The sequence below is a fragment of the Filicampus tigris genome, chromosome 21 (genome assembly GCF_054856515.1).
Source record: "Filicampus tigris isolate MCC_2025a chromosome 21, RoL_Ftig_1.0, whole genome shotgun sequence".
Taxonomy (NCBI): domain Eukaryota; kingdom Metazoa; phylum Chordata; class Actinopteri; order Syngnathiformes; family Syngnathidae; genus Filicampus; species Filicampus tigris.
In genome coordinates this window covers 2775621-2799178 of record NC_141237.1, presented here as the reverse complement: position 1 = coordinate 2799178, position 23558 = coordinate 2775621, and the positions used below count along the sequence as shown (strand labels likewise).

Sequence of the window (23558 nt, the reverse complement as noted above, 5' to 3'; positions counted from 1 at the left end):
TAAAAGGTTTGTATAAATGTGTGTGCATATTTTGATAACATAACAATTCATGATTCATTCTATTTTTAATGTTATTCAGAAATAATTTCCCAACGATTTAATTATTGAATTGCAAATGTATTTTATTTTATTTTTTGAATATGTTTAGAATGTATCAGTTCATTAATTATTTTATGTTGACTTTAAAGTGATCTGTGAATACAGTTGGGTTAACTTGCGTGTTTTTTTTTATTAGTTCATTCGTTTATGAAGTTTTATGAAACTGAATGTGCGGGCCATGTCTTGCCCACCCATGCCTTATGTCATGGTGATTACATTATTTTTTATCAATAAATTAATACTGTCTCATTTAAAACAATGTAAAAAATGACAACAAACAGAAATATGGCTTTTGCTTCCGCTCAACGCAAACTATTTTGCGTGTGCAGTTCTGGCATTCTACTCTTGATGGCAATAGCGAGCTATTCGCCTACATTCTCATCTCAGAACGAAGAATAAAGAGAGCGACGCAACCCGGAAGTTTATTGCAGCTGTTATTCTGTATTCATCTCCTGACTCTCATTAACAGGGTTAGGATGGAGGACTTTTGAGCCTTGAGGAGGCTTATTCTTTTCATCGAGCTGGTCGTGCACCGGTCTGCGGGTGGCAGGAGAGCCATGAAGACGGCGCATCGCGGTTGATCGTGTGTGGACGGAGCTGCAGATGCACCATGATCCCCGTGTCCCTGCTGGTGTGCGTGCTGGCCGGCTGGTGCGCCGTCTACCTGGCGGACACGCTGCTCCGGGTAAAAAAATCAAAACAAAACTACTGTCATTTACGCTCTTAATTAAATACGCCGTGGCCGCCACTTAGATCTCTAAATTAAGACAGAAAACAGCAAGGGGATAAATGCTTACAGACTCAGGACGCTGCTGGGACCAAAAATACTCTCAGTCGGTAATGAAGTAGAAAAACAGGTATTTGTGCAAAAAGAAGACTCGGATAAAGCAGAAGTACTGATTCAACTCATTTAATGAGAAAGTGTAGACTCTGACTTTTGTAAGTACATTCTAATCAATACCCGCTTTGATGCAATTACAAAGTGCACACGAAATAGTCTCATTTTTATGTCGTTGAGGTAGAACAAGTAACGAGACTATATTCACAAATACCGCTTTAAATGTAGGAAATAAAAATCATAAGAAAAACGATACATAAAGTGAAGTGTCGATACCCAAGAAATCTATTTCACTTGGTACACTCCGATTCGAATAACTCCAAATTATGAAGTGGCCATGTCAGAGCCAAAAGGTAGATTTCATTTAACTAGTATGTTATTGATATATTTATACAGCTGAATTTGGAAATGACAAAATCAGACAAAAATCCACACTATCTGAAGTTCATTACATTTGCAATGATACAGCTAAAATGGTTCAAAAAAGGAAGGGAGGTTGACAAGAGGCCAACACAGAGCCCGGACGTCGTTAAAAGTGAAATTGTCTTGCAGTCGTCGCCGACGCATCGGATTGGCTACGAGTCCTGGCTGGCCAGGCGAGGCCTGATGCTGTCCCCGTTCCACGTGAGGTGGCAGACGACCATTTTCAACCGTCTGTTTGCGTACTGCGCACGCATTCATCCGCGAGCGCTTTACCTGTGGTGAGTGTGATTAGTCAAGCTGGCATTGAGGTCAAATGGGGCATAAAACCCAACACATCCTGCAGATGACACTGTGGTCGGCAACCATTTTATGAGGTGCAATCCTGCCCCTGACAGGACTGGCGTATAACTCTCTGGTCTTGTGGAATACAAATAACCGTGACTTTGGCGCATCTCCTCCAGGTTCAGCAGTGGCCTGGTGTTTGGTGTGGTGGCCATGCTGGCATCAGTGGTGCTGCTGGTGAAGACGCTGCAGCAGACCCTGGCTCAGATGACCACAGACAATCCGCGCATTGGAGCCCAGCAGGCCTTGCAGGTGGTGGTACGTATCCTGCCTGGGAACTGGATTATAGCTCCTTGCATAGGAAATGAGGATTGCACAAAATTAAGGACATTGTAAATAACTGCTCTTTACCCAGACGTTACAATGATTTAAGTTCCGGAAAAAATAATATTCTTCAGGTCCCTGGCGTCAACCTCCCCACCAGTCATCTGACGTACTTCTTCCTCGCTTTGTTGCTCAGCGGCGTCATACACGAGCTAGGCCATGCGGTGGCAGCACTGAGGTACAAGCGCTCCACCCTATCTGTTGCCATGCCAAAGAGATAAGGGCACCTCTTTGAGTGTTTCTGATGATTCTCAGTGAGCCACTGTTGAACCACGGCAACTGGACTCTCAAGAAAGAAAACCAGTCCAGTTGCTCTTTGTGGGCATGTTTGAAGGCGGTGCGCGTGTGTCCGCAGGGAGCAGGTGCGCGTGAACGGCTTCGGCATGTTCGTGTTCGTGGTGTACCCCGGCGCCTTTGTGGATCTCTTCACCACGCACCTCAACATCGTGTCGCCTGCCCAGCAGCTGCGCATCTTCTGTGCCGGTGAGGTTTTCGGCGGGATTTCAGTCAGTTTCACTCAGTGTGCGCTTCCATCAAATCGTCCCAACCTTCAATTAAGCAAATGAAATGGAGGAATATTTTGATCTATTTCAATTTGGAAAGTTGCTCTTCTTGTAGAAAATGGCTGGCTGGAATTTTAGCGCTGTACCTAATATTGTGGCCTTTTTGTGCTTATTATTGAAACCTCTAGAGGGCATCAAAGAACAGCGGGTGAAGCTTTTCCCCGTGGTGTGTTTTTATGTACCCTCTGTGGCCACAGCTGAGGTCAGCTCAGCGTGCTTCTCACAACTGGACGCCTTTGTTATTTAGTCCCGTTGTGTCAAGGGGTGCAACTTTAATGCTTTGTACATGTGATCCACATTCTCTAGCTCTTTTTTCCCTCCCCCGTAAGCAGCTGTGTTGATCCCAAAAGGGGAGACCAAAACAACAGAAAACAAAACATCCTTTCCAAGAGCGAAGGAAGGGTTTTCATTTCATGGTTAATAGGCCGCCAATATTTTTCCTGGTCATGATGTAGTTATGAAAAATATCAGCTTGCTCCATTTAGTGTTAGGGTTATTTTTTTTTTGCATGGTCATGGTCATGTAATATTTGTAGTAATAATTTAGCCTTTTTTTTCTTAAAATTGGTCAAATAAAATCATTATTTATAATGTAGTTTGTTTTACTCATTTATTAATTGTGTTTATTATAATAATAAAATTCCAAAATAGTAAAATTAAAATTGTAGTCTTTGTATTTAACGTCTTTGATTAAATGTGTTTAAGTACATCTACATTTTGATAAGACAATAACATTGAAAACGTGTTCTAATTATCTTTTAACGTAAAGTATTTTACTCAATTCTACAACCACAGTTTTGCTTTTGTTTTAATTTTACGCAATCTGACTATTAATTAAAAAAAAAAAAAAAAAAAAAGAGCATAAATGTTTGTCCACCTCTGCTTTACAAGTGAAAAATATTTTTTTTGTCTTCTCTCCTCAGGAGTGTGGCACAATTTTGTGTTGTGCGTGGTGGCCTTGGCATTCCTCTTCCTGTTGCCGCTCTTCCTGTTCCCGTTGTACTCTAGCGGCGCGGGAGCGCTAGTCACTGAGGTGGCGCAGGTCAGTCCAAAAAACCCGCAAAAAGTCAATTTCCTAATTGTAAATATGACGGGTTTTCTGTGTTGACGTTTGTGCGTGTCAGGGCTCGGCGGCCGACGGGCCCCGGGGCCTCTCGGTGGGTGACATTGTGACGGGCCTGGAGGAGTGTCCCGTCACGGGGGTGGAGGACTGGAACAACTGCCTGGCTCACCTCGCTCACGTGCCGCAGACGGGATACTGCGTTCCCGCTGCCAGCCTGCAGCCCAGCTGGGCGCACGGACGAGGTTCGTGTGTGTTCGTCATATCAAATTGTTCAACACAATGTATGCACAACTCAACTAATATTTATTTAAAAAGCAGTTTCAGTGCCATTCAGGCTTTGATTTCCTCCAGACAGGACAAAAGTGGCCTTAAGGAGAAAATGATCTGCATAACAGTGAACGGAAATTCCATGCTTTCTTAAGACGGAACCCAGGGACAGCAAATATAATGCAAACAGCCAGGGGCCCCACAATTGAACCCTGTGGAACGCCATACGTGGGGCAGATTGGGACTTAGAGCAACCAAGGCTAACACAAAACAACAACAATATTATTTTAACCCTCAGGCCATGTTGGATTTTACAATTCTTTCAGATTTATTCACAGTCTGTATTTTTTAAGATAAAAAGAAAACCAGATAATATTTTCATTTTACAACGTAAAATGTTATAGCCCAAGAATAGATCGAAGTACATATCAAATATGCCATGATTGAGGTTGTCTAAAATCACCTGATAAAATTGATATTGATCGACTCAATTTTGATTTTTGTCCCTCAAAATGGATGCATTGCAGCGTTCAAGCGCCTAGATGGGACGATGGACTGCTGCAGCAACAACAGCCTGACGGATCTTTGCTTCTCTTACATCAAACCACACACCACTGAGAGAGAGGTGTCACACTCGCACAATTTCACATGGCAGACATGTTTGCGAAGGTGGGAATGATAAGTCACTTTCCGTCAGCAGTACGCCTGCATGCCGGTGCGCAAAATGGTGACGGGCACGCAGGTGTGCCGCAGCGACCGCGACTGCGAGGCCGACGGCGTCCGCAGCGTCTGTGTGACGCCCTCTCTGCAGAACCAGACCCGCTTCATTCGGGTGGTGCACCCTCCCGACGCTCACATGCTGTTCGTGGGGTACCCGCCGCATCTCCAGCACGCCGGTATGAAGATTCCTGTTTTTATTTACTGACACACAAGAACTTCAGTGTAGCTTAACTGGATCTATACTACAAAACAACAGTTTTTACGTTGGCCGCAGAGTAACCTTTTGCGTAATCTTTCAATTTAACTTCACAAACAGATAAACAACCATCCTCTTGTTGTCACGGCTATTTCTTTTTTCAAATAATGAACCAAGATATGTGCTTGATTTACTGATAAATTAGAGGTCCTGTGGAGCTTAATTAAAAAATGAGCTGTTTTTACCTTGACCACTAAGTAACTAGCGAAATCTAGCGAATAAAAACCAAACTTTGTAAACCAATTAACAATCTTACTGCCGGTCTAACAGCTTTTTCTTTTTTAATGAGTCAAGATTTGTGAATTATTTACAGCTCTTCTAAGCCTTTCCAGATCTGCACACAAAAAAAAAGAAGTTTTTACCTCAACCACAGTGTAACATGGCATAATATATACATAATATCAACACAGAACTTTGGGAAACTGATAAACAACCACCATGCTGTTGTAACTGCAACTTTATAATGGATTAAGATAGGTGGGTTTTTGTTTTTTTGTTTTTTACAACGAAATTAATCATCCACTGCATCAACTCAACCAGACCTGCCTTGAAAATAAATTTTTACTTTGACTACTCAGTAACTTTGTCATAATAACACTTACATCAAAAAAACTTGACAAACAGATCAACATCCTTAATGTTGTTGCAACGGCTTCTTTTTTTTTTTGTTTTTGAATGAATATTCTTGTTATTTACGGAGAAATTAACGAACCTCTGTAGCTTAAATGACCAACAAAAATGACCTGTTTTACATTGACCACAAAGTAAACTTTTTTTTTTTCCTTTTCCCTTTCTCAGTGAGTCTGACCAACTTTGTGCCCCGCTTTGGTTTCCTCCACTTGGACCTGCCTGTCTTCTTGGAGACATTCTGCAAGTATCCTTTTTACTGCTGCGAAAACCTTTGGACCATGGTATAATGTTTGTCAACAATAGGCACCACGATACTTCGTGATAGCAGAAAGATGATTGACTATTGCTGACCTCAACTGATTTAAAAAAAAAATAATTTACTGGGCAAAAAAAAGAATACAAGCCCGTAGTCCATGGTGAGAAATCTAAAGACACAAATATTTTGAGTTTGGAAGTCCTTATCCCCCTGCCTCTCAGGTACGTGTTTTCCCTGTCGGGCGCCTTGGCGGTGGTCAACTCTGTGCCGTGTTTTGCTCTGGACGGCCAGTGGATGCTCAACGCCTTGCTGGAGGCCACGCTGGCCGGCGTGGTGCCGGACCGGCAGAAGCGCGAGCTGATGGGCTTCTTCCTGCTGTTGGCCGGTAGCGCCCTGCTGGCCGCCAACGTGGCGCTGGGCCTGTGGATGGTGACGGCGCGGTAACAAAGAAACTGATATGGTGCCAGTGGACCGGCAAACTGTGAAGAGACTACGTTACCCACCTGCCCCCAGGTTTGCCTTCTCAGCTGTCACTCATCCACATGGGACCAAAAAAAAATAACAGAGACAATGTTGTTTACATCTGCTTGAATGATGTGAACTAATGATCATGTTTAATGAGGATGACCTGCTAATTTATGATTTTTTTTTTTTTTTTTTAAACCGGCATCAAGGATCTTGTTTGTGGCTGTCCAATGACAGGAGGTTTTTCTTTGCATAATATTTGACTGTTTATGTACAAGCTCCTGTCTACACTTTTTGGTATACGATGGTATGACATTTTCCGAGACTTTTTCTTTGTTTTTTTTCCTCTGTACCCCCCTCCCCCCAATTCACTTCACAACAAGCATCAGTTTGGCAGATAGAAATTGTATTACCTGTTGATTCACACTCTCAGCTCAAGGTTAATGTCAAACAAAACAAAGAGAGTTCCATGTTGAGTATTCAAAACAAGCCACATACAATGAGAAACGCTACATGAGCTAACAGTTAGCGTCTATGTGGCGGTGTTGTTAGCCCTTAAGCAACACACGCGGAAAGATAATATGACAACACTCACGGGCATCTATTCTTTATCTTCTGCGAAGAACGGCTAATATTACTGCTGTACTAAGGAGGAGAGACACATTTGTCTTATTCTGCCCCCAGGTGGCCAACGCAAACTCCGAGAGGAGAAAATGTGATATCTCAAAGCATCCCGTGTATACTGGAAGGCACTGAATCGTGTATAAGCAACATATTGTCAACTCCTGTTTTTGTCCTGCTTGCATCCAGTATTGAAGCAGTTAACATGTAAAATCCATTTGAAGATTTCCAAATCTCATCAGATCAGGTCATCATTCCCAGAGAACACATCGGAAACATTTCCGCTCCTGGAACGATTCCCATCGTGAAAAACGCCTTGGCAGAAATCTGCACACATTGAAGTCTGTGTCCACTGCTCAAATCTGTCAATAAAGTGCTGCTATTGTTTTCAAATTGACGTGTGGTCACAACGTCGAGGCTCTCAGCTTTCATTTGATGGTGCTGCTTTCAATGTGATTGATTGAAGTCTAAATATTTGCGCGTCCTCCTGTTGACAGGTTTAAAAAATGCCCGCCGAGACCTTTCGGGGAAATGATTGGAGAGAGGTGCTGAAGGATCCTGCTGTTTGTGTTGGGATAAGGTTTGAAGGCCTCCCAAATTTTGTGCATTTTCTGCCTGTGTCTGTGTGTTTGTTCATCTCACCCGCGGAGTGCTTGGAGGAGGACGCGAAGACGACAAACGAGGTGTTGATGGAGCTTCGCAAATCTCAAGGTTAGCACCCAAAATGTTTCACCACGCTTGTTTGGCTGTTAATCCAATTGCTGTCTGCAGTGTTTCAAACTGAAAACGAGTTTTCTCATGGCCGTGTTGATTATGCGAGATCGACTTGCTCATTAAAACTTTCAGGGTAGTTTGTCATGTGCCAAGCAGCCATCCAATTGACAAATACAATTTGACCTCCACCACCAATTCAATGACTGAACTTGAATAGAGGCAACTTTGACACCACCACTAATCAAAAAGTAATTTATGACTTAATTGATGACTTTAGATGGAAGTCGGCTCATTGCGAACTCTTCTTTTCTTTTTTTTGTTTTGCTGCTATTGTGAGCAGTCACCCATCTGGCCTTCTTCTTCATTCATATCATGCGAGCTCGATAAGCGATGACCACATCAAGAGTGCCGGTTGCTCGTTTGACGACGACTGTTTACTTATGGTTGCGCAGGAAGTCTATAAAAGGACTGTGGCCGACGCCCCAAACCCTAATGAGCACGTGTGAAACGGTTCTTCCCCGCGGCGGAAGCAATTTTGTTGTCTGCTGGCTTGAGGATTGCTGTAAAATGTGTTACAGGCGCCATCATCAGATTAATTGAACAGTACATGTGTGTCTGTGTTTGTCAGCCAACGTGTCATCTGATGATTGTCAACAGCAGGGTGAGATGAAATGCACTTGAAGGAAAAAAATAAGGAAAAAGGACAAATATTGATCACATATATTTGAAGTAAATACAACAATGTTAGGAAAAAATACCCCAACATTTGAGGTAGAAAAAAACAAAAAGGCCAGCCCCCAAAATATTCTTAGAACTAAAGAAAGATATGTTCAGGGAAACTAATATTGAACAGAAGAAAACAATGTTCGGAAAGTAATTTCATAATTGAAGACAAAATTCAAAAATGCAATAGAACAGTAAAATAATACTGAAGGAAATATGTTATCAGGAATAATGAAAAAGAAAAAAAATGTAAAAAAAGAAAACCAGACAAAATACAAAAATATAGTATAGTAACATTTTGTGGGAAAAAAATATGAAAAATTAGAAAATCCCAAACTACAAGATGCAATATTTTGAAAATGTTGAGGAAAAAAAAAAAAAAAAAAAAAAAAAAAATATATATATATATATATATATATATATATATATATATATATATATCCACACACACAATTAGGGCTGTCAAACGATTAAAATTTTTAATCGAGTTAATCACAGATTAAAAAATAATTGATCGTAATTAATTGCAATTTGATTTATCCTCAAAATATGCCATATTTTTCTGTAAGTTGTTGGAATGGAAAGATAAAAGACACAAGACGGATACATACATGCAACATACTGTTCATATGTAATGTATTTTTTGATTGCAACAACAAATCCACATGAGATGAAAATTAAAATTTTTAAATTACAAATTATTAACATTCTTTCTGTAGTAGGTAGTATTTTTATTCACTAAAAAAACGCAAAAGGGCCTCAGAACAGTGACAGAAATATTTCAAATGTGTGCGAATAAAGTGTTTGTGCGCGTGTGTGTAATGTACACGTTTATACATGGTCCTTGTAATATTCGTAGAGTTTGTTTTCCGAGTGGTCCCTGAAGTGCAAATTTTATTACCGCCCGTTAACGCGGTAAATTTGACAGCACTAATATAAGAAAAATCAAAAGTATGAGGCGATGAAAAATGTTTCAATACCAAATATTCATGAAATATTTAAATACAATAAGACGAAAAATATGGGGGAAAAAAACTAAAATATGACACATTACCGGTAGTTGAAAGACACATTTTTGCTGGAGATGATCATCATCTGACACACACACACGCACCCCCACACACTCACACACTGGGAGGAGGAGTGACTCCGGGAGGGGCGAGCGAGCCGCTTGAAGAGGCCGGCAGAAGTTGGAGGAGCTGCAGAGTGCGACTGAAGAGCTGACCCGAAGGTAAGAACAATCCCTCACCATCATATTCCGCTTCATCCTAATATTTCTTTTTCTTTTCAGAGTAGTGTGTGAGCTTGTCAATCATGGAAGTGGAGCATTTAAGCGGCGGGGGCGTGGGCGGGGGCGGGGTCAAACCCGAGCGGGGCAACAGCCGGCGCTACAGGACTGCCTTGATTTTGTGTGCGTGTCTCTGTGGGATTCTGCTGCTTGCGCTCATAGTGGGTGAGTCCACACACTCAGGCACACACACGCACACCCCCACTCACGCACATGCATAGCCACACACACACACACACACGCACGCACACACATGCATAGCCACACACTGGCCCTCATGCTGCATTATAATTTGCGAGGAATTCAAAGTGTCCAGAGAAGCGTACATGCCGAGTGAATAAGGTCCTCGCTCGTGTCAGCCTATTTCTGGTGGATATAAGGTTTCAAACGCCACTCGTCCGGGGAGGCCTTTTGGGACGGCAAAAACATGCAAAGGAGTGCTTGAGAGGAATTTTGCTCCTGGGATGTGCTCAAGCGTTAAATTGTAGTTACAAAAAAACAAAAAGAAGAAAAAAGCGCAGCAGAAGTTCAAATGTCTCAAATGGTTGTTTGCTACCCACAACTCTGAACCGAGGTTATTATAGTTAACATAAATGAACAAAATAACTACAATTAGTACTGAAACAATGTTTTTGTTGAAGAAAAAAAGATTTTAAAAAAAATCACAATATTCAGTTTTTTATTTGTGGAGGAACTCAAATGTGCTATGTTCCACTTTATCTGGCGATTTGCATGCGTCTTAAATCAATTATACTGTAGCTGGCAAAAAATTGCATCAAATTAAACTGCACTAATAAACAAACCACCAGAGGGTGCTGGAACTGCACACATGGAAAACAAGTTGGGCTTTTCAACAGATTTGCTCCTATTATCATGGCAGATGACGAAGATATATTGTGGCAATTTTAATATCGCAACATCACGATATAAAACAAAACTAAAACTAATACTAAAGCTAAGGAAAAAAATAATCTAAAACAAATCAATTCAATTAAAATGAAAAAAAACCTAGCAAACCTGCTTTTTAAACTAAACTAACTGAATTTAAAAAAATGAAATTAAAACTAGTGATAGAGGTAGTGCTTTGGGGCATCTAGAGGCAATGATAAGCTTTTTTGGGGGGTGTCAATTCATCGTGGAGTTTCTCTCGTCAAGGTAGGGTGCTCGGCCCCTAAAACTTTATATAGCCGCTATTGGCCGAAAATCTTTGCATCTCAAAATAACTTTTTAAATTATTTTGAGAGTTAATAGAGTTGATTTTCAACACTTCAAATTGGCTAGCATTGATTTGTGAAAAAAATATGCTGACCATATTTGGACAAATGGGGTTTCCGCAGCAATATACCGCTGTTGAACATGATGTATTTTGAGGTCTTGGGGAGGAACCAAATGTCTAATTTTATCCGACAAAGTATAGAAGTCATGTTTATCCTGTTGCGGGTCACAATGGCAAGTAGCAGTTTTTTCGGCATGTGCCACTGTGATGACATTTAAACAAGCGGATTGAGTAACATAATCGCAACCCATTTTGGTTGCGCCGTATATTTAGTAACATTTGGATTTAGATGTTCTGCTCAAATGTGTCACGCATTCTTGAGGCGTCGTTGAAGTGTAATTACGTGATGCGGATGCAATCGGCCACCCACGCCAACGCAAACACTCTCGTCTCCCGCCATGCATGTGACCGCACACAAGAATGCCAAGTGTGCCACTTTTTTTTTTTTTTTTTTTTTTTTTCTGGCTTGTTTTTGAGCCAGCGTCTTCGCTTCCTGTACCAACAAGCGAGGTTGGTCAGAGGTCGGCGACGCTGCTCTCTGCTTGTCGGATTTGCTCTTTAAAGCCGTACGTGCTGTCACTAAGGGAAAGAAACATTTGGCAACGTTCGCCATTGCTGCTCCTAACCAAGTGATGGCAGTCGAGTACCAGCGAGCTCCAAAACAGCTGCATGACTTTGCACAGTTTGTCAGATTGCCACATCCCAAAAAGAAACCAAAGGGAGATGTCAAAAAGCAGCCAAAAAAGACAGGTTGTGATCCTGTGACGCAACCTTACAATGCCTCGTTTGTGTCTTTTGGGGTTTTTACCGGCTTAAACACATAAAATAATGTATTCAAAAATTGGCTCAAAGAGATGCTTCCCCTGTGGGGCTTCCTGCTCGGAGTCAAATGAATCCCTTTGGCCAGGAAATGATAGTGCTGTTGAGCAACACAGGCCAGAACATTAGGTACACCTGCTTGTTCTTCCGGCCATTTTTCCGTGGCACTATCCTTCGTGCTTCTGGGGAACATTTTTTTTGTCGAACGTAACTATCATTTTTCCCTCTCAGTTTCCCAAAGAAGCAAACGGCAGGAGTTCTGTCTGACTCCGGAGTGCATCGAGGCAGGTGAGATCAGCAACTTTTTTTTCCCCAAAATATTGAGCAGCCTAATAGTGCAAGATAACTAAAAGTAAGGATTATTTCCATCTAGCTGGAGCTATCCTGAGTAAAATGGACAAATCGGTGGACCCCTGTGAGGACTTCTACATGTTCTCATGCGGTGGTTGGCTGGAGAACAATCCCATTCCCGAAGACTCGTCCACATACGGGATCTACCCGTGGCTTCGCCAGCAGGTGGACGTGCGACTCAAAGGTGCTCAGGCCTCAGTAGTCAGTCGGGGTTGGGGGGGGGGAAATACATTTTATGCGTCAAAAATATGTTTCAGATCAATGTTTTTGTCTCTAAGACTTACTGGAAGCTCCCAGTGAACCCGGCGAGTTGGAGGCGGTGACCAAGGCCAAGACGCTCTACCGCTCCTGCATAAACGAGAGTGAGTCCCACTTAAAAGCAGAGACTTGAACTAGAAAGATGACGTGAAACCTCTGCCAAGGCCAAACAAATTGATGGAAAACTAGTTTTGAAATCAGATGCCAGTAAATTGTTTGCTCAACGATTTTTCAATTTATGTCAAAGGGAGGATTGGTCACAAAAACAAATTCTTGCAATATCTCATATCTCAGTCGTGTTAAAAGTAAAGACGATTTGCAAGGAATCGACACGCATGATCTGTCTTCACGGGGCACATCAATGATTTCGTGGGTCGGATCTGGCCCCCGGGCCTCGACTTTGACACCAATGCTTTAGAGTAAAAAATATAAGGACATTTTTGACCCGAACACCCAGAAAAAGACTAAAATATTTAGCAAAACTCAATAATGCTTGAAAAAAATATAAACATTGGACAGAAAGTATAAAAATATCAAAGGTCAACTTAAAAATATTAGGAAAATTAGTAAATGTCTGAAAAAAAATAAATTCTACAGCAAAAAAAAATGACGGGAAATGCAGGAATATTAAAGTACACAAATCTCTGGAAAAACTTAAAACTTATTACACATGAAATATAAATCCATTTGAAATAATGCCAAGTATTTCATGTTTTTAAATATATAAAAATAGAAAAATATGAGAAAAAGTACACAAATGTCAGGAATGAATGCTTTGAAAAAAATATATTTACAAAAAATGTAAGATGACGAAAAGTACACAGCAGACTGGCATATTAGACAGATGAGATAATAAAAATACTGGGGGAAAAAAAACACAGATATTTGGAAAAATGTATAAAACAATATTCGTTGCAATTTGAAAAAAAAAGTACACGCCGCGAGTTTGGTCTGGTTGGCAGGTTTGTTGGAGGAGGTGGACGCGCAACCCATGCTGCGGATGCTTCAGCAGCCCGACTTTCGCTGGCCCGTGTTGGGCGACGGCCTGGGCGGAGACTTCCGCTGGTCCGAGCAGGACTGGAACCTCCTGCGGACGCTGGCCCGTATTCGTAACCAGCACAGCAAGAGCGTCCTCATCCGAATTTTCGTCTCACCCGACGACAAGAACTCCTCCAAATACATCATCAAGGTGGACACGCTGTTGTTTGTCGCTCTGCTGTGGCTTCCGTGTCATTAACTTGGAAATTGGACAAAAGGTCGACTGATCATATTATGGCACGAAAACCGCACTAAAAATGTTTTTTTTGTTTCATTTGGGTACAAAAGTAAGCTTATTCGAATAAGTGTATTACTTTTTGTCAAAAATGTTGCTAAAATCAAACACAAAGAAATATGAGGAATATTTTTAATGTGATTTTCTAAAAATGTGTCAAGATTTTTTTTCCAATTTCTAATGATGGCATACTGTATTTTTTTTTTTACATTTTACCTTTATTCACTGACTGGCTGGGAGAAATCACATGGTCACTCTGTTAGATATTACTGTACTATTTTGGAAAAAATGCCACAAAGTTAACAAATATGACAATGTTGCAACAAATAAGAAAACATTTTTACTAGAATTGTGAAACATTTGTGGCAGGCATTTTCTGTCATTAGGATAAAAAAAAATTTTTTGGACACAAAAGTGATCCCAGTAATTTTAAAATACCCACCAAAATTATTGCAGTACATTATTTTAATTTTTGTATTTTTTTTTGTATTTCCTTTTTCTCAACATTTTAAAGATTTTCAAAGTTAACTCAAATGTTAACCACGTAACAATTGCACAAAAAATTGTTTTGCCTCTTTTTGACTCCCCCAAAATAGTGATTGAGATCATTTTCATCACACCATATTCTTGTTTGTTACCCATATGTATTTTGTTAATTTTGCTTCGCCCCCAGATGATAAAAGCAACCATGTGCACTCACACGTGTGATATCTGAACGTGACGGACTGTCAATGTCAAACAAGCCGCATGTTAATTTGCTGCTGTTTTTTTTTTCTTTCTAATTTTATGCTTCTGTGAAAATAAACATAAACAAGTTTTTTCCACACAGCTGGATCAGGCCTCCTTGTGTCTGCCGTCGAGAGAGGACTACTTCACCAACTCCTCTGCTGCGCAGACGGTGACTATCTCAGCGCAGATAAAACCGCCTACTTGAGCCTACCACAACATCTGAACTTTATTATGTGGTGTTAATCGGAGGCACTTTAACTGGTGGCAGTTGTGCACTGATTCCCATTTGACATAAGTTTGAATGTGATTAAACACCGTTATGAGGGTGTGCTCACTTTTGCAACTACATTTTTTTTCCCCCACTTGAGTTAAGTTGAGGTGGAAAAAGTTTTGACATCATTTTTTTTTTTTTTTGTATCACAAAAACCTGGCATTTAAACGGGGGTGTGTAGACTTTTTAAATCCACTCACTGTCACAAAGCGTGTCTAATGACGCTTTCTCCGTGCGTGTGGTGTGCAGTACCGTGCGGCCTTGTTGAGCTTGATGGTGGACACGGCCGTCATGCTGGGCGCTCCTCAGAAAGCGGCGCGCGTCCAGATGGAGAAAGCGCTTGACTTCGAGACCAAGCTGGCTCACGTAAAGATGGCGTTTGTAAACAAATACATGAAACGTGGGCCACACAAGACATGTAGACTTTTTTTTTTCTTTTAATTTCTTACTCACACAGACGATAATTCCGTACGAGAACCGCACGAGCGAGAACATGTACAACAGATACACGCTGTCCCGACTGCAACGCCAGTTACCGCAGGTATGTTCATGATTTCGTATTGTATTGTATTTAACTTGAGTCGGCTTTTCTGCAAAGGTTCTGGTGATTTTATTGGGGGGGGAAGTTCCTGTCTTCATTGGCTAAAATGGCCTAGTGGTTATAGCTCCACCTGTTGCTTTGGCATGCACTTGGCAGCCTGTAATTGATTTATTGTCTTGGTAGTACTGTATAATATTTTATTTTGTCACGATTCCCCTTGACATTAGTTTGGTATATTGGTATATTTGGTATAGCACCCCCAAAATGGGCTGGACATGCCTATCATTTAAAGGTTTTGTACACTTTTGTTTTATTCTGTCCGTTTTCCCTTCCGTGACCTTCTACCGCAGTTGGACTGGTTGTACTTCGTCAAGTCGGTGGTGGAGTCCGACAGCGACCCGTCTCGCGCCGTTTCCTCCTCTGAACCCGTCATCGTACGAGCGCCGCAGTACTTCCGGGACCTTGTCAAGCTCATTAACGCCACAGACCCAAGGTGCGCGCGCACACACGTGCGCACACATGTGCGCTGGGCCTCCAGGGGCTCCTGTCCCTCATTACCACCAATTACAGTGACTAATGAGGTTACATGCTCCCGCGTAATTAATGTCTCTCTTCCTGCAGGACGGTGGCTAACTACGTACAGTGGAGAGCAGTTTTTTCCAAGCTCACCACCCTCAGCCGCCGCTTCCTCTACAGATACCTCGACTACGCGCGGGTCAGTTGTTGCGCTAACACATAACGCCGTAAGCACAATCATGCTGAGGGTTCTGACCGGGTTTTGGCAGGTAACCACGGGAACCACGTCTCTGACACCACGCTGGGACAAGTGCATCAACTACATCGAGAACTCGCTGATCTACGCCACAGGCCGACTCTTTGTCGACAACTACTTCCAGGAGGACAAGAAACACATGGTGTGTGTGTCTTATATTTTGTCCCTCCTACTCTACTATGTGCGGTTCTTGTTTTCTAGGATGTATCCTCCTATAGATGTATGAAGAAGTCCACTTGACATGTTTGTAAGGACACATCATTGCGAGCATGTTTACATGTATACTTTCTAAGGTTGGGTCCTTGAAAGGTTGTATACTTAAGGACACTTAAGGACGTTAAGGACATACACTTCTAAGGATGTATCCTCGCCAGTATGTTTACATTTGACATATGTTGTACATTTTCTGTGGAGGTAGCATCCTTGTCTTAGCAAAAAAAAGCATCAGAAGTCAGAAGTTATATCCTTCAAAGGTCGCGTCCTTGTCCTATCCTGTCCAAGCCAAGTATTATGTGACTGACATTTTAATGCGTTTACGGTGTTAGCCTTGTACTCTTGTCATTCCTGCACAAAAAGCTACTCACGAGTGCAACTTTTTGGAAAGTAGAAGCTAAAAAGTCCTACCCGTAGATGGACGAGCTAATCGGCGGCGTTCGCTGGGCCTTCATCGACATGTTGCGGAAAGAGAACGATTGGATGGACGAGGCGACCAAGAAGAGAGCCGTCGAAAAGGTGACGCCAGCAAAACCGTGTCTTCATCTTACGTCGTTCTCACTTATTTTTAAATGTTTGAGTCGTGTTGTCCGGCCATCAGGCTTACGCCGTCCTGGCCAAAGTGGGATACCCTGAGTTCATTCACAACGACACCTACCTCAACGATGACTTGAAGGAGGTTGGTGACTCCAGTCATCTGCCTTTTTTGTGGCTCTTGATGACTAATCACCCGAGTGGACGTTTTCAGCTGGAGTTCAACGAGAACGACTACTACGGCAACGTGATGCAGACGCTGAAGTTCATCGCTCAGGCCGACGTGGCCTGGCTTCGAAAGACGGTCCCGCGCACAGAGTGAGCCACCCAACATTTCAGCTGTAATAACCCAACTGTCATGAAAGTTTGTTCCCAAGACTTTAGTCTGAGTTTGTCATTTTTAACTTTAGCTCTTCGGATATATCAATCATACATGATTTATTCCATTTCAAACCCGTGAAAGCTACATTTTTTAACCATTTTACATTTAACAAACTACCAAACTATTTGCACACTATCTAGTAGTAGTAGTCGTATCTAGTAGTGTGTGTGTGTAATTTACGTCATCGTTTCTACTTCAAAGTTTAAATCATCTCCAACATCTTCTCTTCATGTAAATTAACTCAGTTTTATTTATTGAGCCCTAAGAAAATTGGATATTTTACACCAATGACAAGAACTGATTATGCCGTAAAAGAAGGATTGAAAACAAGTTGGAAATTTAGTAAAATGGAACGTGAGGGTTCTCATGCATTTGTTTTGTGTTGCAGGTGGTTCACCAACCCAACCACGGTCAACGCCTTCTACAGCTCCTCCACCAACCAGATCAGTAAGATTCATTTCATTCTTGTATTATTGAACCAAAAAGCTGGCTTGGAGCAATGGAGCAATGGAAGCTAACTGTATCAGCGACAAATCACCTAAACTGTTTCTCCATAATGACAGACGAGATATTCGACAACAAATATTTCCATTTCCTTCTCAGGATTCCCTGCTGGTGAGCTCCAAAAACCCTTCTTTTGGGGGAAAGAGTATCCAAGGTGAATTCCAATGACCACATTTACGATTCTTCTTAGAATAGTTTAGGCTGGGTTTACACTGTTGTATTCAGGTGCCGTTTCTGGCCAAAAACATGTTGGCCACTAGAGGTCATGTGCGTGCGAGCTTGACCAACCTGTCCTCTCGTGGTCTTGCAGGTCTTTGAGCTACGGGGCCATCGGCGTGATCGTCGGACACGAGCTGACACACGGCTTCGACAACAACGGTAAAAGCGGCGTCTGCCGACTATTCGCAATATTTAGTTGGAGTTAAGGCCTTTGCTCTCTTCTTCTCCGGACCAGGACGGAAGTACGACAAGGACGGCAACCTGGACCAGTGGTGGAGCAACTCGTCGGTCACGGCCTTCACGGACAAGACTCAGTGCATGGTGGAGCAGTACAACGACTATTACTGGGAGGAGGCGGGGTTAAATGTAAGAACGTCACAAATGCCCTTTTGTTGGGGGGGTCTCTCACGTTAAACACATTTTAAAATATGTCAAATATTGTAGAATAGTTATAGTTATATAATACTCGTCTTTCAAATGGACAGTGTAAATCACAGCAGTATGCCGCCATCTAGTGGTTGAAAGTGAAATTAGAATTTTTTTGGGTGCACCCTAAGTTTGCGTTTATTCGCATACCGCAAGAGACCGTCAAATCATTTTTTACAAGTGACCTGATTTGATTTGGAAGCAAAAATGTGACATACAAACTCTAGGAAGTTCGCGGCAATTCAACTCGCATCACATTGTAGCAGTTTGTCAGATTGTTCACTTTTTTTAAACAAGGCTTTACACAGTTTATTTCCAATGACAGTTGACATTTTCTGTCAAACTAAACATAAAATAATGAGAAATACTTGTTGCATTTATAAAATAAACCTTTGGAATGGCTGCTAGCTTAATGCTAACGCACAATGTAAAACGCCATAGACAGACTCACCGTTAGTGTTGCAGCTAACTGTGTCATAAAACAGTGCTGTCATAATCATAATAGGAATAATACATTGATGGCTGTTGCATGCGTTGTGCAGGTCCGTGGTAAGAGGACGCTAGCGGAGAACATCGCGGACAACGGTGGAATCAGACAAGCGTTCAAGGTACGATCACGTTAGCGTAGGCGTCACAGGCGAGGCGGGTCCGATTGTTGTTTCCCGCGGCAGGCGTACCGGCGCTGGGTGGACGAGAGCCGAGGAGGCGTGGAGGAGCCGCTTCTGCCCGGCGTGGGACTCGACAACAACCAGCTCTTCTTCCTGAGCTACTCGCACGTAAGGACACGCGCTCTCCAGCTGAGGGCGCCGCTTCGGGTCTGACGCGCTCGCTCCGTCCGCCCGCAGGTCCGCTGCAACTCGTACAGAGCCGAGGCCGCCAGGGACCAAGTACAAAGCGGGGCGCACAGTCCGCCAAAGTACAGGTGAGGACCTGAGCGTGAGCTCTGTTTGCAACTGACTCCATCCCAGACTTTCCGTAACTTCCATTTACAACCCAGGCTAAACTTTCACGACGTCATTCTCTCTGTCGAGATGTATCACTTCATCTTACTTTCTCGACACAAATACGACTTTAAGAGATTCAGTGGCATCTTTAAGTTATAAAAACAGCACAAAGGTTCCTTAGCAACAAGATGCCACAACATGGTGTCAAAGCACTACTTTCGTTAAAATGAAGATACTCAAATCATTACAGGATAGTTCTTTTCGACAACGATGACAGAATACGGCCGGCAAAGCACTACTTTTTTTTGTAAATTGAAACTCCTTAACCGTCTTCAACATAGTTCGCCTGCACCAAGATGCCACAAAATGGCAGCAAGCGACTACCTTTGTCTAAATGAAACTTCTGAACTCAGGTCAACATAGTTCATTAGCACTGTTCACTGTGGTGTGAATGGAGTGAGGTTTGCATGCAGGCAATGTCGATGCCTTGACTTTCACAATATTTGTCAATGCTGACCTTTATATTTTGCTACATTAATGCTACATCAAACATGAATAGGATTTTCATTATTATTATTTTTTTAGAACTTTTATTTTTAATGTATTTTTTGTTTTCTCCCCGCAGGGTGATCGGAGCAATGAGTAACTTCCCCGAGTTCAGCAAGGCCTTCAGCTGCCCCGACTCGTCGGTGATGAACAGAGGCGCGCAGTCCTGCCGGGTGTGGTGACCTTTCACCTAAGCCTGACCCCCCCCCCCCACCGAGCATAGGGGGAGGCAGACGGTGCTCACTGCTCTCCAACTTTTGTGCTTTGTTCAAGGACACCTTTGGGTTTGTATGAGCAGAGCCTGCTACAGACTTGAATTTATTATGATTATTATTGGGGTTTTTTTACTTTATGCACCAAATGACACGATGTGTCACTGTAGCTTTGGATTATAGAGTCTTTTGGGAATATTTTTTAGAAATAAATTTTATATCTCATTGTAGTGACAACAAGATGGGCAATTTATTGTTGTTGTTTTTTTTTTTTTTTTACATGTAACCGTCATGGTTCAAGCATTTTTATTCTTGTTTTTGACCCCTTGTACAACTAAAGAGAGGCGATGTGATTTCTTCCAACCAATTAGAGAAGAAATCTCATAAATGACGAAAACGTTACAATGAAGGAAATGTGCGTTCATTTATAATAAACACTCATCTTAAATAATTACTTAAACATTATAAGTAATTACTGGGCTATCTTAATTTATGTATACTTGCATTACTTGTATTATACTTGATACTTAGCCGAATATTCAACTAATCATTGGGGGGGTTCAAATATGATCATTTCCATTTTTATTTATTTTGAAATGACAACAATAAATGTGATTTTGTAACTTTAAATGTTTTGTGCCGGTGGTCACTTTATAAGCAGCCGAAGCTGTCGTCCAGATGTTGCCATGGCAACTGGCTCAGCAGCCTTTCATAGTGAACTGAAGGCGATTATGAGCCGATTAGACACATTTGATGAATGATTTCATCAATATCCTGAAGTTTTCATATTTCCTACTCAAGATGCAACCAAGTCACAATTTCTGCCTAGCAACAAGTTGCCATGCAAACGTGACCAGCTCAAACAAAGGAGTTTTTTTTCTTATCCCCTTTCTTTCTTTTTGAATCTCATTTCAACCTCTCTTTTTGTGTGTCCCGTCAGGTTATTGAATCGTAACCATTTATTACACGCACAAACACAGGCGGCGTCTCACGCTTATGGATGCCAGCGGTTGCCATGGCAACTCATTGTGCTGTGTCTCTTATCAGGGTCATCCTGAATGTGATGCTTTGAGTGGCAGGCGGGCGGGGGGTGGCGCTAATGACCTGTATCTGTGGCAACCCCGGCGGGCATTTACGTGCTTATTCGAAGAACAACCCATTCGTGTGCGTGCGTGATTAGCTGGTGTGCAATGCTAAGTGAGTGTGTGTCAATAAGATGTTCAGCAATTAATGTTGAAAGCAAATGTTGCCGTCCCGAACGCCTAATTATCTGAATGTGCGACGCCGCAGTGGCTGTCTGAAAGGCAGAGACCACCCAAATGATCGCGAAAGAAACTGGGAATAAACATTTTGGAGGTGCCGGATTTCATTCAAAGTCACAATTAAGGGTTAATTATTTCTCCTGGTCACGATTGCATGGCGGCCTTGTTGCTGATGGTGGCAGAATTTGTGACTGTAAATATAGCAGTCAGCCAGCAGTCACAGTTTTGGAACGTAGAGTTAATAAATTAGTGAAAGGCTGAGAGTCATTGAGAAAAAAATGTTGTGGTACGTACCCAGGCTACCTCTAGTGGATCTTTTTTTTTTTTTTTTAAACCAGTACAGTCCACTTGTTCAGTACAGTAATAGAGTTAAACAATGTAAAAATTGCTTATTAATCTTTTAAAATACATTTTGGACGACTTTTACATGTTCGGTTTTGCAGGGTTAAGAAATGCATCATTGTGTGTTTTTGTCTTCTCTGTCCAATTGTACATGAAGGCAACGTTTTCCCGTCTGCTTTTTCTGGCCTGTAATCAAATCTTGATTCGTCGTCCTCATGACCCCGCCCTTGCTTCAGCCTCAGCCTCCGTCCAGGCCGCTTGAACGTTCTGTGTGTCCAGATGTCGTTAAGAAATGATGGACAGTCACTCTACTCGGTAAACAGAGAGCGGGCAAATGATCAGCCAGACTGAGGCGCTGTTAAGTTTCCATGGAGCAACGTTTGCAGGTTCAAATGCTTCGTGTCGGCGTAATTAACGTCGCTCAATGAAAATTCTTATCGTCCATGAAATCCAGAATATCGGGCCGATTGTTGTAATATTTCTAGAGGTTGAAGTGGGCATGACTAGAGATCTGCACATACATTTTGGTTACGATTGATTGTAGTTTTCATGACATTTCTTGCATATCTGCGTCAGATTGTGAACATGTGGCTAGCATGTTTGGATGGTGTCATCAATTATACACGAGCGGGGGAAATAAGACATGAAGGGAGTCTTTATTAATGAATGAGCTGCCTGCACCCAAATGTATGGATGAGACAGCACTCAGGAGGACCCAACATACGTACGCCCTAAATAATGGACGTCACGTGGCCTAGGAAAAAAAAAAAAAAAAGCTCAGCGGGATGGCTAATACGAACGATTACGCTTGCTATCACTCTGCGAGCCGCACTAATTATGACTTTGGTTCTCAGAAAAAGTCCCCGAGGCCACCACGTCTCCGTGCTCTTTCATTTCCTCTTCTGCGCTTGCTTCCTGCCTCAGGAGAGGCTCGCTCACTCATTTGCGCTCGCTCGTTCTTGCCCAAGCATATTAAAGGCTAATTGGGCCTTAATTGAATAATGGATTTGAATGTGAACAAACTCAGTGGATGTCCACTTTGCGCCCAACTCCGCCGTTAGCCTTTTATCAGGACTGTTTAGATAATCCACATCTTGCGATTAAAAGCAACAAAGGTCCGATTCTGGAATTGCTTTAAAGCGCAGGAGAGACAAATAGATAATCGTGCCGCCAAATTTGAGTATTTTCCCTTCCTCATTATCAAAGCCAGTAAGAGCCAGGTAATTGGATGTGTCCAAAGCGGAATACTACCGATAATCAGAATAAATTTCATTATTTTCTCTCTTCCTATCGCAGTTTAAAAAATGAAAAAGGACCAGTTGTCAAAGTGGAGTACACACATGCCGATAATCGGGTCAAATTTGCGTATTTTCCATTGGTCACGATCAAAAATTTTAAAAAGGACAGATTATTGGATGTCTCTAACGCGAAGTAGGCGCAAACCGTGAATCAGGATGAATTTGAGCATTTTTACACTGTATCAAAGTCACGATGAGAGGCCTTATTATCAGATGTTCTAAATCGACATGCATATATGCCAACAATCAGATTGAATTTGAGCATTTTCCACTCTTAAGATTAAAAGATTACATTATCGGATGTCTGTAAAGCGAATGGGACACATACTGATAATTGGGCTGGGATTTGAGCATTTTCTGTCCCTCATGATCAGCAAATGTCAGCAAAGGCTCGATTATCAAAGCGACATAACACAAAACCAACAATCAGGTCGACTGAGCAGTTTTCCACGCTTCCATAATATACATATTTTTTTAAAGGCTTAATTATCAGATATCTCTAAAGCAGAGTACACACACAGATAATCGGGACAAATTTGATCATCCAAAAGTGAGGGACTTTTTTTTTCTTTTTCAACTAACTTGTGATACTGTCACTCCAATCCAGAGACAGACTACCACAGTCTATGAATCCTGTCCTCAAAATTCTTATTTATTTTTTTACTATTATTAATTGATTCCTTTTCACGCTTTATTATCTCACTTCCGTTGTCCAATGAGGCGCTCTTATTTTGACATCACCTTACTACTGTAATGCGTGGATGGTGCACACACACACGCACTCGCACACGCGCA

General features: G+C 42.0%; 2 protein-coding genes and 1 long non-coding RNA gene across 5 annotated transcripts; 2 read left to right on the top strand and 1 right to left on the bottom strand.

Annotated features, from left to right (window-relative positions):
- Window positions 1–491: 491 nt before the first annotated feature.
- On the top strand, window positions 492–7263 carry mbtps2 (membrane-bound transcription factor peptidase, site 2). 2 transcript variants are annotated; one of them, XM_086021601.1, is made up of 11 exons: window positions 492–784; window positions 1490–1638; window positions 1822–1960; window positions 2101–2204; window positions 2382–2509; window positions 3512–3630; window positions 3713–3893; window positions 4446–4543; window positions 4619–4814; window positions 5693–5768; window positions 6002–7263. In XM_086021601.1, the coding sequence occupies exons 1-11, from the start codon at window positions 710–712 to the stop codon at window positions 6222–6224; spliced, it is 1488 nt and encodes a 495-aa protein (XP_085877727.1). In that variant the 5' UTR covers window positions 492–709; the 3' UTR covers window positions 6225–7263. The 2 variants fall into 2 exon arrangements, with proteins under 2 accessions (XP_085877727.1, XP_085877726.1); XM_086021600.1 differs by having other exon boundaries at window positions 4616–4814.
- A 1643-nt stretch (window positions 7264–8906) lies between these two features.
- Window positions 8907–20491, top strand: phex (phosphate regulating endopeptidase homolog, X-linked). Its single transcript, XM_086020883.1, has 23 exons — window positions 8907–9534; window positions 9595–9756; window positions 11918–11974; window positions 12060–12221; window positions 12316–12399; window positions 13258–13484; window positions 14398–14466; window positions 14818–14934; window positions 15026–15109; window positions 15460–15602; window positions 15731–15824; window positions 15895–16023; window positions 16512–16613; window positions 16696–16773; window positions 16843–16946; window positions 17399–17457; window positions 17614–17668; window positions 17825–17892; window positions 17969–18099; window positions 18702–18767; window positions 18831–18935; window positions 19005–19081; window positions 19729–20491. Exons 2-23 carry the CDS (start codon window positions 9618–9620, stop codon window positions 19829–19831), a joined length of 2253 nt encoding a protein of 750 aa, XP_085877009.1. The 5' UTR covers window positions 8907–9534; window positions 9595–9617; the 3' UTR covers window positions 19832–20491.
- LOC147127130 (uncharacterized) lies at window positions 13067–15131 on the bottom strand. Of its 2 annotated transcripts, none has more exons than XR_015084550.1 (3): window positions 15022–15131; window positions 14769–14925; window positions 13067–13532 (listed from the first exon to the last, which is right to left on the bottom strand). It is a non-coding gene; the product is annotated as an uncharacterized LOC147127130 (long non-coding RNA). The 2 variants fall into 2 exon arrangements; XR_015084549.1 differs by having other exon boundaries at window positions 14821–14925.
- Window positions 20492–23558: the final 3067 nt, after the last annotated feature.